Source organism: Anolis carolinensis, chromosome 4 (genome assembly GCF_035594765.1).
Source record: "Anolis carolinensis isolate JA03-04 chromosome 4, rAnoCar3.1.pri, whole genome shotgun sequence".
In the NCBI taxonomy this organism is placed as follows: Eukaryota; Metazoa; Chordata; class Lepidosauria; order Squamata; family Dactyloidae; genus Anolis; species Anolis carolinensis.
The window spans coordinates 151126497-151142161 of record NC_085844.1 but is presented as its reverse complement, the minus strand read 5'-3'; the positions used below and the strand labels follow the sequence as shown (position 1 = coordinate 151142161).

Genomic DNA, 15665 nt, shown 5'->3' with positions numbered 1-15665 from the left:
AAAGTTACATTTTTCAAGCTCTGCAATTTTGCAATGCTTTCTTCTGACAGTACAAACAGGTTTCCTATTCTTAATCTTAGCACAAGGTGTTTTAAAAATGCATAACACAGTCATAACATTGGAAGCACCCTTGGAATCTATAGCCACTTTTGGAGACTAATAGGTTCTCATCTATATATCTATCTATCTATCTATATCTATATATCATATTATCTATATATATATAAAAGAGTGATGGCATCACGGCGACCCACAAAACAACAAAACTACAGGCCCCCCAACCTCGAAATTTGACAACACAACCCATCATCCACGGCTCTAGGTTGATACAACAAAAAGAAAAGAAAAATAAAGTCCTAATTAGAGAGAGAGGCATAATTGCTTTTATCCAATTGCTGCCAGTTAGAAGGCTAAGCTCCTCCAACTTGGTCTCCTAGCAACCCAATAAAAATAATAAAAAACACTAAAAATAATTAAAAACACTAAAAAATTAATACAATAAAATACTATAATAACAGAAAATAACTAAAAAATATTACAAGAAAATAATAAAATATAATAAATAAAAAGATAACTTACAATAAAATTAATAAAAAAATACAAATGTCAAATAAAAATTACACAACAATTTTTAACCAATACCACCACCACTTTGCCACAGCAACGCGTGGCCGGGCACAGCTAGTCCATAATAAAAGTGAAAACCCGTATGTGTGTATGTGGCACAGGTGTCTGCTCACACAGACAGCCTCTGGCCTCCACAAACAGGCTCTAGTTCCCAGTGCTGAGGAGCCACCAAGTCACTCCCTTCCACTGACATTGCGGTTACAGCAAGCGCCATGAACATGTAGCCCAAACCTTGCCAATGTTCTCCCCAAACACTACGGCCCACCCCCCAAGGAATGCTTTCATTTGGGGACCATTTCATCCTAGATTGTGGATTTTCCTCCACCACAGGCAGCCATCTCAGGGTTCTCCATTGGTGTGGAATTTGCATGACCCCACCTACTGCCCTTCCCTTTCAAATCTGTCTGCATAACAAACACAGCACAGCTAGATTTACTGGAGGAGTTTGGGGAATTGACTCTACATGGTGGAAGTTGTAGTTCACCCTGCATCAAGTCAGAGCACTGTGACTCCTACTGGGGAATGTAGAGGAGTTATAGTTCACCTACACTCAGAACACACTATGAACCCAAACAATGATGGCTCTGGATCAAACTTGCCATGCATATTTGATATGCCCAAGATTTAAATACTGGTAGGTTTGGAGGGCAATTGGCCTGGACATTTGGGAGTTGTAGATACTGGGATTTATACTTCACCTGCAATGAATGAGCACTCCGAACCCCACCGATGATGGACAAGGACCAAACTTGGCACACGGAGCCCCACATAACCAACAAAACATATTGGACAAGTTTGGAAAAAGGGGAGTTATAGTTCACCTGCATCCAGAGAAACAGTGATCCCCACTGACAATGGACTTGTACAGAGAAGCCTCATGACCAACTGAACATACTGCAGGGGTTTGTGGGAATGGGCCTTGATTCTGGGAGTTATAGTTCACCCACATCCAAAGAGCACTGAACCCAGCCAGCAACGGATCTGGACCACACTTGGTACACAGAACCAAAATGGCCAACTTCAACAGACAAGACTTCTTTTTCCCACCCTGGACATTCCACAGATATATAAACCACACTTGCCTAATTTCCCGCAGACCTCACAACCTTTGAGGATGCCTGCCATAGATGTGGGCAAAACGTCAGGAGAGAATGCTTCTGGAACATGGTCATACAGCCTGGAAAACTCACAGCAACCCAGTGATTCTGGCCATGAAAGCCTTCAATGACACATGTTTTAGCTATTAGTCATCTATGTTGTTGCTGCCCAATGTTCTGAGAATCACAAGCCACTGACATAGTAGTGATCATTTTCTGCTCTGTACTATTTGCTTTTTATTGCAAGGCTAACAGAACAAATACAACTGAATGAAAAAAATGGTATGTATTTTATTGACATGGTCCGCAAACAATGAGCAAAAACATCCTGATGGTGCAAATGCCTTCACAAACCTATATGGTTGGCACACATGGAATACCAATACCTATTGTACCTCTTACTCTGCATAATTAGCAGTAAGACCCATTATATTTAAGGAGGTAGAAAGGGAGACAGAATGCATTAGCCTGTTGAACTATTATTATGTAAAGGTGTTGCAGAAGGCTTTCATGGCTGGAATCACTGTGAGTTTTCTGGGCAGTATGGCCATTATTTAAAGAGTTTGGGGAAGGAAGATGACATTGGAAATTTTACACACACACACATGATTTTAGCCAGCTGGTTTCCTCCTTCTTTCTGCCACAGAGATTTCTTACATTTTTATAGTATGGTTCTTGGAGGCTGCCAAGAAATACCAGGTGGCATCCGCTATGTTTCAGAGAAAGGAACTGGTAAAACCACCTAAGAAAACCCTAAGAGATTTATGGGCTCTCCATAAGTGACAGGCAACGTGAAGGCAATATACAAGCCAGGTCTATGTTTGGGGTGGCAAATCTACCATGAAGGGCAAACATGGGAAGCAGCAACGTTCTACTTCTATGAAAAGGGTTCAATATCTCACTTTTGACCATACTAAAAAAATGGGAACCAAAGGAAAATATGTCATGGGGAGGAATGGGACGATCCTGTAGCTACAGGCCTGCCCCCAGTTTAGTTCATCAGGCTCTCTGCTACGTTGCCTTCTCTGGTTGTTAGTCTGCAGTGCCTTTCATGTTCCTTGATTTGTGTTTGAGCAATGCTGCCTTTGGTGGTACTTATGTAGACTTCTTGTCCACAGCTGTATGGTATACGGTAGGCTTCTCCAGAGCGAGAGGAACCCTCTTGTCCTTTGCTGACCGTAGCATTTGTTGATTTTTCTTAGCGGGTCAGTAGTCATTTGTAGGTTGAGTTTCTGTATCAGATTCCCTATGTGGTCAGTTGTTCCCTTGATGTATGGTAAGGACACTTTTCCTCCGGGTGGATCTTTGTCTTTGCTCTCCTGGCTTATTATTGGCCTTGCAACTCTTCTGATGTCTATGGTGGAGTCTCCATTAGCCTGTAGAGCCCAGTTTAGGTGGTTCAGTTCCTCTTGGAGGAGGTGCGGTTTGCAGATTCTTTGTGCACAGCTTTGATTGTGCTTCTTTTTTGACTTGGGTGATGGTTGGGGTTTTTATGTAGGTATCTATCCCTGTGTGTAGGTGGGTTTTCTGTAAACTGTCATGCCGAATTGTTGATTGGCAACAATTAGGACATCTAGAAGTGGAAGTTTTCCTGCATTTTCTTTTTCCATGGTGAATTGGATGTTTGGGTGGATGCTGTTGAGGTGGTCCAGGAACTTGTTGGGTTCTTCTACATGACTCCACATGGTGAAGGTGTCATCCACAAATCTGAACCATATAGTGGGCTTTTTGTTGCTGTTTCCAGGAATTGTTTTTCAAAGTGTTCCATATAGAAATTTGCTATGACTGTCCAGACTGAGAGGATTCCCCATGGCTGCTCTATCTTTCTGTTCATAGAATTCATTGTCCCACTCAAAGTAGCTTTTGATGTGGCAATTATTTGTGGTGAGGAAGGAATTATGTTTGAAGGAATGAAGAAAAGAAGGAAGGAAGGATTTATTTCTTGGTGGAAGGAGGGAAGGAAAACAAAGAAGAAATTCTTTGGGTGCTGTGAGTCTTCTGGGCTGTATGGCCATGTACTAGAAGCATTCTCTCCTGATGTTTTGCCCACATCTAGGGCAGGCATCCTCAGAGGTTGTGAGGTCTGTTGGAAACTAGGCAAGTGCATTTTATATATCTCTGGAAAGTCCAGGGTGGGAGAAAGAACTCTTGTCTGTTTGAGGCAGGTGTGAATGTTGCAATTGGCTACCTTGATCAGCATTGAATAGCCTATCAGCTTCAATGCCTGGCTGCTTCCTGCCTGGGAGAATCCTTTGTTGGGAGGTGTTAGCTGGCCCTGATTGATTCATGTCTGGAATTCCCCTGTTTTCAGAGTGTTGTTCTTTATTTACTTTTCTGATTTTAGATTTTTTTTAAAAAATACTGCTAGCCAGATTTTGTTCATTTTCATAGTTTCCTCCTTACTGTTGAAATTGCCAACGTGCTTGTGTAGTCTGACATGGCAGGTTGTTAGAGTGGTCCAGCATTTCTGTGTTCTCCATTAATATGCTGTGCCCAGCATATTATTTGAGCAGCCAGGCCTTGAAACTGAAAGGCATTGCTAATCACGGTGTCCAACTGCAACATTCACACCTGCCTCAAACAGACAAGAGTTTTGAACCTTCCACAGATATATAAAACCCACTTGCCTAGTTTCCAACAGACCTCACAACCTCTGAGGATGCCTGCCATGGATGCTGGCGAAACGTCAGGAGAGAATGCTTCTGGAACATGGCCATACAACCCGGAAAACTCTCAGCAATCCAGTGATTCCGGCCATGTCAACAACACAAAGAAGGACCCTTTCTTACTTGAGGAAAGGAAGTGTCTGGGAATTTGACTCAACAAAACCTGCAGTTGGGGTGATTCCACCATATATATAACAGACTACCAAAAAGGGACGAAAGAGAAGGAAAAAAAGAGATCGAAAGGGAAGAAAGAAACAAAACCGCGGGTGAACGACTCTTCCTCGTTTCCTCCCGGCTGCGCCCACATCAAAAGCCAAGGGAGGTGGTCAAAGGAGGAGCGTCGCTAGTGTAGAAGTCCGTCAGCAGGAGAGCCTCCGGTGGCCCCGGATCCCAAGGGGAGAAAGCGGTCCCCTTCGCCCACCGAGGCGTTTTACTACAGCCTCTCCTCCCCAGAGGACAAACCCAAAAGAATGGGACCATGACCCTTATGGAAGCGGACTCGTGGTGCGATGATTGTGTCCTAAACTGGACGGTCAAGGGAGGAAGCATCTGCATATCCTCGCTCACGTTTCCACAGCACTGATCTACGGCTCTCAAACTGCACTCAGTCTAAAGTGTAAACGCAGCCATAATGCCGAGTCGATATATATATTTAATTTAAGCACACCCTCTTTTGCAGAACTTTGATACACCAGAGGCGCCGGCTCTCCCAAGTGTTGCTGTTTCTTTCCCCCTCCTTCATTTTTTTCGTTTCCTGGAAGGAGCCCCGTTTTCACCCCTTTATCTCACCAAAAGAGTTTTCGAGTTCTCTCGGCTAATCCGAATCTGGTCCCCGTTGGTTACCGCGGGTAAATTAAATCCGGGTGCACACACAGCTACCACACTTTTCAGTGTTTTAAAAAATTAAAACATGACAAAAATCGTTTAGGTTTAATTATGAACTAAGGTTTAATTAAGTCCTAAATCCAGCCTCCCCGAATGCCTCCTATACTGGCAGTTCCCAAGTTAGCTACAAGAGAGGTTCTGTAGGTTTGTTCTTAAGGTGGAATAAATACATTATGTAAATGTAACTCCATCCAAATGTGTGTGTGTGTCTATGCATGTATACACACACACATATATACACAATTCCTCATGCTATCCAACGCTTATATCTATGTGTGTGTATGTATATATAACCTTTGGATAGTATGAGGAATTATAAACGCACCCCTGTGGTATTTCTTTTGCTGCCTGTTCCCCTGTTCGGAGGATTTCACCTCACTTTATGTCCCTGTGATAACTGGAGTTAGAAAAATCTGGCTTGTTGTGGAAACAAGGATTGATGATAAAACTTCAGTGGAGACACCTTTTCCCCATGATAGCAACTCTTCCAGGAGTGAATTTCCTTTCCTATGAGTAGATGTCTCTCACTCCTGTTGTCTCACCCCTGTTCTTAACTATGAGTCGTTTGTCAATCGGATGTTTGTAACTTGTAAATCGGATGCTTATAACTCCTTTGTTGAGAGGTGTCAGCCCTGATTGTTTCATGTCTGGAATTCCTCCGTTTTCAGAGCGTTGTTCTTTATTTACTGTCCTGATTTTCCTGTTTTCAGAGTGTTGTTCTTTATTTTACTGTCCTCTAAAATCAGGACAGTAAATAAAGAACAACACTCTGAAAACAGGAATTCCAGACATGAAACAATCAGGGCCAGCTAACACCTCCCAGCAAAGGATTCCCTCAGGCAGGAACCAGCCAGGCTTTGAATCTGCAAGGTCATTAAATGCTAATCAAGGTGATCAATTGCAACATTACACTTGCCGCCAACAGACAAGAGGTCTTTCTCCCAACCTGGACCTTCCACAGATATATAAACCCCATTTGCCTAGTTTCCAACAGACCTCACACCTCGGAGACTCCCTGCCATAGATGTAGGTGAAACGTCAGGAGAGAATGCTTCTGGTACATGGCCATATAGCTCAGAAAACTCGCAGCATCCCAGTAATTCCGGACATGAAAGCTTTCGACAACACATTCCGGCTGTATATGATCGGGCTTAGAGGCCCAGGGTCCCTTCCACACAGCCATATAACCCAGAATATCAAAGCAGAAAATCCCACAATATCGGCTTTGAATTGGGTTATCTGAATCCGCACTCAGATAATGTGGGATTTTCTGCCTTGATATTCTGGGATATAGGGCTGTGTGGAAAGGACCCTAGAGGAGCCAGAGTTGTATTTTCCCCATTGTTGTTAACTAGTACCTACACCATGAAAGAACTAACATAAAATTCTTTGGGAAGTATACTTCTTCTGTATGGAAAAAGTCTTGCGGTTTCCATTGGTAGCATGGTGTAGAAATTGAGAGTCCTTCTATATTGCTATATAATATCCGGATTATCTGTGGATATGGTAGTGTAGACTCATATAATCAGGATTATATGGCAGTGTAGAAGGGGGCTGAGATAAACTGGGATAAGAAGGGCAGTCTAGCTCCAGCTGAAATCATTTCAGCCTAGAGAGGGAACCTTTCCATTTTCAGGAAGGAGTAGATGTTGAAACCTTGGGGGCAGAGTCAATGCAGCTTGACAACCAGAGGAACGCAAAGCTCAATGCTATATGGACTGAAGCAGGGCAGTTGGAGGGGCGGCAACCTGCCTCCCTCCCCGTTTCCCACGGGCCGTTCCTGTGTTACCTGGCGAGGCGGAGGGCGAGGGCGGCCTCCAGAAGTCCTCCATCTCGGCGGCTCTGTCGCAGAGGCTGCCCTCGCAGCTGGGGGGCGCCGAGGAGGAGGAGGAAGAGGAGGAGGAGGAGGAGGAAGCGGAGTCAGTCCCGTCGGGGGCCTGCGAGTCCGGCGAGAAGCGGCCCACGGGGGGCTCACCCTCCGGCATCTCCACGGGAGCCTTCGCCTCTGTCCGGAAAGGAGAAAAAGACTGTCAGATCCCCGCACTTTTCCCCGATTCCACAGCAGCATCCACACTGGGGATTTCACCTCCTCTATGAAATCCTGGCGTCTGGAGTTGAGTGATGCTCAAAGAATAACAACCACAGGACTGCGCCGTGAAAGGAGTCACTCATTTTCCAGTGCAGATAATAGATATGAAGGCTCAAAGGCGTACACGTGTTCAGAAAATCCATGGAATCTGTTAGGGATGCAGACCCATGCATGCTGTCTCTTTTTAATAATAAGCAGCAGCAGCAACAACACACACACACACACACATTTTGGTGCCTCAGATGTTAGCCCTGTTTCTGGGTAAGGTAAAAGTAAAGGTTTCCCCCTGACATCTAGTCGTGTCCGACTCCAGGGTTGGTGCTCATCTCCATTTTTAAACTGAAGAGCCGGCTTTGTCCGTAGACGCCTCCAAGGTCATGTGGCCAGCATGACTGCACAGAGCGCCGTTACCTTCCCGTCATAGCGGTACATTTACATGTTTTCGAACTGCTAGGTAGGCAGAAGCTGGGGCTAACAGCGGAAGCTCACCCCACTCTCCGGATTCGAACCACCAACCTGACCTTTCGGACAGCAAATTCAGCTGTTTCTGGGTATTGCGATTATTACTATTATTATGACTGCTATTATTATTATTCTGGCCATGTTATTACTGCTATTACTGCTATTATACAGGTTATTATTATTATACTCAAATGTTAGACCTGTTTCTGGATATATTTGACCTGCAGATTCCAAATAATGGCACCAGTTTCCCCCATCAGCTCCACTTATTACTACTATGATTACTATTACTATTGTTGCTATTATTATTAGTACTATTATTATGACACATTTTGGTGCCTCAAATGTTGGCCCTGTTTCTGGGTAGATTTGTTTCTGGCTCAAAAAAGGGAACCCGTTTCCCCCCTATCAGCTCTGCTTTTTCAGGGACAGAACATATATATGCCCATCTACCCATCTTCATCTGCCCGCCCATAGACAACTGTGATAACCATATCTGAGAAGCTAGAGCTGATGCGGTCTATCCAGTGCAATTTTCTGAATCAGCACTTCCAAATAACAGCAGGAACAGGCCTTAAAAACAAAGACATTAATGTGTTTTCTTTTAAAATGACTGTGTAATAATAATAATAATAATAATAATAATAATAATAATAATTTCTCATTAATTTTCGTATTGTGTAATAATAACAATAATAATTTCGTATTATAATAATATGAAATCCAGCATGTCTATCTTGTTTGCTCTGTCATACAATGTCGTTGTGTCAATAATAATAATAATAATAATAATAATAATAATAATAGCAACAGCATTGAGTCATGGCATTTTACAAACTGGACTCATTCTATAACGGAGAGACACCCTTGACATAGACTTTCGGAAGAACCACTGAGTCGCTGGGAATCCAAGCACCCGTCAGGAACTTGCACCTGCTTTGAGTCTCTTTTAAGAGGAAAACAAAGCGGAATATAAACAATAATAACAACAATGTTTCTTGTTGTCTTGGTATTTACGCATGGTCCCATTTCTTTGGAATCAACAGGTCAAATATACCCAGAAACAGGACTAATATTTGAGGCACCAAAATGTGTGTTGGCCAGTATAAAAATAATAGTAATGGTAATAGCAATAATACTAATAATAGTACCGGTAGTAGTAGCAATAGTAGTAATAATAGTAAGTACAGGTGAAAGGGGGAAACTGGTGCCGTTTTTTGGAATCAGCAGGTCAAATATACCCAAAAAACAGGGCTAACATTTCAGGCACCAAAATGTGTGTTGGTCAACATATAATAGTAGTAATAGTAATAATAATAATAATAATGATAATAATAATAATAATAATAATAATAATAATAATAATAATAATAATAATACCTTATAGGGGGAACTAGTGCAATTTCTTTGGAATCGGCAGGTCAAATATATCCAGAAACAGAGCTAACATTTCAGGCACCAAAATATGTGCTGAGCAGTAAACTCATAATAATAGCAATAATAATAATAGCAATAAAAATAATAATAAGTATTGCTGATTAGAGTTAAACGGGTGCCATTTTTTGGAATCAGTTCAAATATACCCAGAAACAGGGCTAACATTTGAGGCACCAAAATGTGTGTTGGCCAGTTTATAATAATTATTATTTGTTGTTGTTGTTGTTGTTAGAGTTGATGGGGGAACTAATGCCATTTTGGGGGATCAGCAGGTCAAATATACACAGAAACAGGGCTAACATTTGAGGCACCAAAAATGTGTGCTGATTAGTATGCTCATAATAATAATAATAATAATAATAATAATAATAATAATAACAACAACAACAACAATAGCGCATCATCCGAAAATACATCACACAGTCCTAAACACTTGGGAAGTGTTCGACTTGTGATTTTGTGATACGAAATCCAGCATGTCTATCTTGTTTGCTGTGTCATAAAATAATAATAATAATAATAATAATAATAATAATAATAATAATGCGTTGAGACCCAGGAACATTTGTTGATGTTCCATAGAGCTGAGAGGGTGAAATCGGTGTCATTTTTTTTAAATCGGCAGGTCAAATATACCCAGAAACAGGGCTAATATTTGAGTATATTATAATGGCCAGAATAATAATAATAATAATAATAATAATAATAATAATAATAATAATAATAATAATCACACAGTCCTAGACACTTGGGAAGTGTTCGACTTGTGATTTTGTGATATGAAATCCAGTATATCTATCTTGTTTGCTGTGTCATAATAATAATAATAATAATAATAATAATAATTAGAGCTGATAGGGGGAAACTGGTGCCATTTTTTGAAATCAGCACGTCAAATATACCCGGTAACAGGGCTAACATTTGAGGCACCAAAATGCACGTTGTGCAGTTGCCCAGTATAATAATCGTAGTAGTAGTAGTAGTAGTAGTAATAGAACGTGGTTCCTGCTGCTTCTTCTTCCTTGGTGTCATCCGATGAGCCATTGAAGGCATGTCAAAAGACAATCATTCCCCGGTATAGACGCACCCACCCCAATGACAGCACTTTGGGAGTCATCTTAAACAGCCGGGAGGGGGCTCCTCGAGGTGCCCACTGGGTGCGATGCCCCTTCCTGTCTGTCACCCAAGAGCCTTTCCTTCGTTCCTTACCTGCGCAGATCTGGGCCAAGACGCTCTCGAGGCTGAGGCTGTCGTGGTCGGGCCCCCGGGGCTGGTGGTAGCTGTGCGCCTTCTTGCTCTTGACCAGGAAGGAGCGGGGCATGGTGCCTGCCGACGGGGGAAGCAGAAGCAAGCCAAGGAGGCGGAGGTGTCTCAGGCTTCTCCCTTCAGGCTCCTGGGCGACGCGGAGCGGCCTCCCGGACAGCGACTCCCTTTAAACCCCTCCTCCGGCTGGAAGGCAGCTGCAGGGACAGAAGAACGGGCACGCCATTGGCCCAGGCGCGGGGAGGGGGCGGGGCCTGGAGAAGGGGCGGGGCCTCCGCCAGGTGGCATCCCCGCAGGTGAATCCCTGCCCTCTCTCCCTTTCTTTGGCAAGTTATATTCTTATTGTTGTTGTGCTGTCGAAGATGTGGGCGAAACGTCAGGAGAGAATGCTTCTGGAACATGACCATACTGCTCGGAACACTCACAGCAACCCAGTTATTGTTATTATTACTATTATGATCGTTTTCTCAGTAGTGCATTTATACTGTGCAGTCTGACACCACTTTATATCACCCACTCACAGATATTTGTTTCTTTCCGGGCTGTATGGCCATGTTCCATAAGCATTCTCTCCCGACGACGTTTCACCCACATCGCATAATAATAATAATAATAATAATAATAATAATAATAATAATAATAATAACAACAACAACAACAACAACAACAACAACTTTATTTTTATACCCCGCCCCATCTCCCCGAAGGGACTCGGGGCGGCTTACATGGGGCCTTGCCAGATACAACAATATAATAACAACAACAAAACAATAAAACAAATATCCCAACAATAAAAACATCAGCATCAATAAAACAGTAATTAAATCAAATAAGAAACTAATACACAGATCTAGGCCAAAGTGCAGAATATTCCAAAATGGGGAGAGATAGTTTCACAGCTAAAATGGACAATAAAGTGCAATGTAATAATGGCAAAGCATCAATGATGGAGCTATTGTAGAATGGGCAGATAAATCATAAGAGAAGCCTCCCCACAAGGATGGTAAAAACATCCTGGGCAACGCCCTTGCAGACGGCCAATTCTCACACCAGAAGTGACTTGCAATTTCTCAAGTCGCTCCTGACACACACACACGTCTATGACAGGTATCATCAGAGGTGTGAGGTCTGTTGGAAACTAGGCATGTGAGGTTTATATATCTCTGGAAAGTGCAGGTTGGGAGAAATAACACTTGTCTGTTAGAGGCAAGTGTGAATGTTGCAACTGGCCACCTTGAATGGCCTTGCAGATTCAAAGCCTGGCTGTGTGCTTTCTACACAGAGAAGCCATTGAAATCCACAAGCATGGAGACAATTTCAACAGAAAGGAGGAATCCATGAAAACGGACAAAATCTGGCTACCAGTATTTAAAATATCTCTAAAATCAGTCCAGGTTGAGAGAGAAAAACCTCTTGCCTGTTGGAGACAAGTGTGAATGTTGCAACTGGTCACCTTGAGTATCATTGAATGGCCTTGCAGATTCAAAGCCTGGCTGCTTCCTGCCTGAGGGAATCTTTTGTTGGGAGGTGTTATGATTGTTAACCACCTTGAGTCCTTGTGGGGGAGAAAGAAAAGAAATATGGAGAGGAAGGAGATGATGATGATGATGATGATGATGATGATGATGATGATGATGATGATGATGATGATGATATCCTGTAGTTTAATACTATGGAATCCTGGCCGTTGTAATTTCACAAACCTTCTGTGCTGAAGAGTGCTGGTGTTGTAACAAAATGACAAATCCTAGGATCCCATAATATTGAAGATAATTATCATTATCTTCATCATCACCATCTTTATGTCGAACTGTATTTAATTGCAAATCTTAGGCCCCTTCTTCCACACAGCTCAATAAAATCCCATATTTTCTGCTTTGAACTGGAATATATGGCAGTGTGGACTCAGATAGCCCATTTCAAAGCAGATAATGTGGGATTTTCTGCCTTGATATTCTGGGTTATATGGCTGTGTGGAAGGGCCCTTAGATGCGCCTTGGATCTTCCTTGACTAAAAGCCCTTCCAGACAGGCCCTATATCCCAGGTTTTCTGCTTTAAACTGCTATAAGTCCGCACTGCCATGTAATCTGGGATAAATAGAACCTAGAATCAGATCCCGGGATATAGGGCCTGTCTGGAAGGGCCCTAAGCAAATCCTATGAAATCCATGGGATCGCCTTAAGTCAACAGGCGAAGGCATGCAAATACAAACAGTGGCGATGTCTGGGTTGCTGTGTTTTCTGGGCTGTATGGCCATGTTCCAGAAGCATTCTCTCCTGACGTTTCGCCAACATCTATGGCAGGCATCCTCAGAGGTTGTGAGGTCTGTTGGAAACTAGGCGAGTGGGGTTTATATTTCTGTGGAAGGTCCAGGGTGGGAGAAAGAACTCTTGTCTGTTGGAAGTGTGACTGTTGCAATTGATCATCTTGATTCACAGCAACCCAGTGATTCCGGCCATGAAAACCTTCGACAACACATTGAACAGGAATACTACTACGACAGATATGACATGAGCCCGAAATGTAGATTTTCCAAAAACGGGGAAAAGACAGAAGTTGCTCCTACGTTGTAGAACTAACGCGGTTTGACACCACTTTGAATGACAGGGCTCAATGCTGTGGAATCGTGGAAGTTTGATGAGACTCCGTCCTTCTTTGGCAGAGAAGGCTAAGGACTTTTTAAAGTCACAACTCTCAGGAGTCTATAACATTGAGCCAGGGAATTTAAAGTCGGGTTATTGCATAGTGTAGACGCGCCTTGAAAGAAGCATTGAGTCCCAAGTTTACAGAGAAAGGTGATATATGTATACAGTTGATGGGAGTGGAGAATAATATATACATGACCATATATACATAACATATACATATGTTGATGTCGTCACTGTCATGTGCGAGAATTGGCCTTGTACGGAGACATTGCCCAGGGGACGCTGGAAGGCTTCTCTCATGTCCCCGCAAGCTAGAGCTGACAGACGAGAGCTCACCCCGTCTCATGGATTCGAACCACCAACCTTCAGGTCAGCAACCCAACCTTCAAGTCAGCAGTTCAGCCGGCACAATTGAGCCACCGTGGCTCACAACTGCAACCGTGTCATTAAAAATCAAGTAGGCTGCAATGTAAGTCAAATACATCATCCAGGAAAAAAGTTCCTCTGAACTCATTGGGGTTTCCTTCTGAATCAACAAGTTTGGGTTGACCCCGTCAATCAAAGGCTGGGGGCGGTACCTTAAGGGCACTTCCTCTAATTTAGTATTTCAAATTCGACATTCGGCGACCTGCCCTGCATTCGAGTCATCGAATATAGATTTATTTTTTTCGTGTCAGGAGCGACTTGACTAACTGCAAGGAGACCCCGGTGGCTGGAGCAGTGAGCTAAACCCTTGTGCCGGCAGGACTGCTGACTTGAAGGTTGGGTTACTGACTTGGAGGTTGCCCGTTCGAATCCAACCCGGGGAGAGCGCAGATGAGCTCCCTCTATCGGCTCCAGCTCCATGCGGGGACACGAGAGAAGCCTTCCACAAGGATGGTAAAAACCAAGAAGTCTATATGGGGACCCCCAATCGCAGCATTGCTCAAACACGAAACAAGGAACATGAAAGGCACTGCAGACTAACTCAACCAGAGAAGTCAGCCAGAGCAGAGCACTTGATGAACCAACCTGGACACAGCGTATTATTGGAGAACACAGAAATGCTGGACCACTCTAACAACCACCATGTCAGACTACACAGAGAAGCCACTGAAATCCATAAGCACGTGGGCAATTTCAACAGAAAGGGGAGAAAAAACAAGAAAATGCACAAAAACTGGCTAGCAGTATTTAAAAACTCTAAAATCAGGACAATAAATATAGAACACCACTCAGAAGACAGGGAACTCCAGACAAGAAACTGTCAGGGTCAGCTAATCCAACAAAGGATTCCCTCAGGCAGGAATCAGCTAGGCTTTGAAGCTGCAAGGCCTTTCAATGCTAATCATGGTAATTAATTGCAACATTCACACTTCCAAGAGACAAGTTCTTTCTCCCACCCTGGACCTTCCACAGATATTTAAACCTCCCTTGTTTAGTTTCCAACAGACCTCACAACCTCTGAGGATGCCTACCATAGATGTGGGCGAAACGTCAGGAGAGAATGCTTCTGGAACATGGCCATACCGCCCGGAAAATTCGCAGCACCCCAGATAGTTAGATATATAGATATATATACAGGTTTTACTTGCATTTTGTGCACACACTCAATGCAAGCAAAAGCACACGATTTTTAAAATACCTAATTTGTATTTAGGAAGGAGAATGAGAAAGTCATAGAATCATAGAGTTGGAAGAGACCTGGTGGGCCATACAGTCCAACCCCCTGCCAAGAAGCAGGAAAATCGCACTCAAAGCACCCCGACAGATAGCCATTCAGCCTCTGCCCATGATGTTCCAGCATCACGATCTAAAATCGCATTGCACTGCCGGTTTTACTGTAAGGCGCCCTTCCAAAGGAATGGAAAAAGCGGGATTCCGTATAATGTACGCTTTATATAGGCAATCTTCTCTGCTGGAAAGGAAGGAATTCAAAAAGAAGATGTGGAAGATACAGCTGGATGATATCCCATGTGTTTCCATGCTTCTAGGGATGATCGGGGAAGAGAGGATTATGGAAGGATTGGAAGGTCCAAATACCACTAAATCGGATGAGAGATGCCCTTCCCATAGATAATAATAATAATAATAATAATAATAATAATAATAATAATAATAATAATAATAATAATAATATCCTAAGCAGACTAATATGAATTGCTATGGAAAGAGGAAGAAACTAGCCAGGACTGAAAAGACAAATGACTGCTGTTAATACTTAAATCAGGCATGGGCAAACCGGCTGTTAGGAATTGTGGGAGTTGAAGTCCAAAACACCTGGAGGGCCTAAGTTTGCCCATGCCGAAATTAAATGGTAAGATTGTTTGGAGACATTCAAGATGTATAACATAGAACCTGCTTCCCTAATACAGCCATATAACCCAGAATATCCAGGCAGAAAACCCCACAAGATCTGCTTTGAACTGGGTTATCTGAGTCCACACTGTCATATATTCCAGTTCAAAGCAGATAATGTGGGATTTTATTCAGCTGTGTCGAAGGGGCCTC

At 43.0% G+C, this 15665-nt stretch overlaps 1 protein-coding gene across 3 annotated transcripts in view; it reads right to left on the bottom strand.

The window, feature by feature from the left end:
• Positions 1–15665, bottom strand: part of gfi1 (growth factor independent 1 transcriptional repressor) — a 45806-nt gene that overhangs the window by 10950 nt on the left and 19191 nt on the right. For all 3 annotated transcript variants that reach the window (XM_062977992.1, XM_062977993.1, XM_062977991.1), the window contains 2 exons: positions 10473–10723; positions 7065–7280 (listed from right to left, as the gene is read on the bottom strand). In XM_062977992.1, the coding sequence (XP_062834062.1) occupies positions 7065–7280; positions 10473–10584 (328 nt within the window). In that variant the 5' untranslated portion in view covers positions 10585–10723. The remainder of the gene's footprint in view (positions 1–7064; positions 7281–10472; positions 10724–15665) is intronic.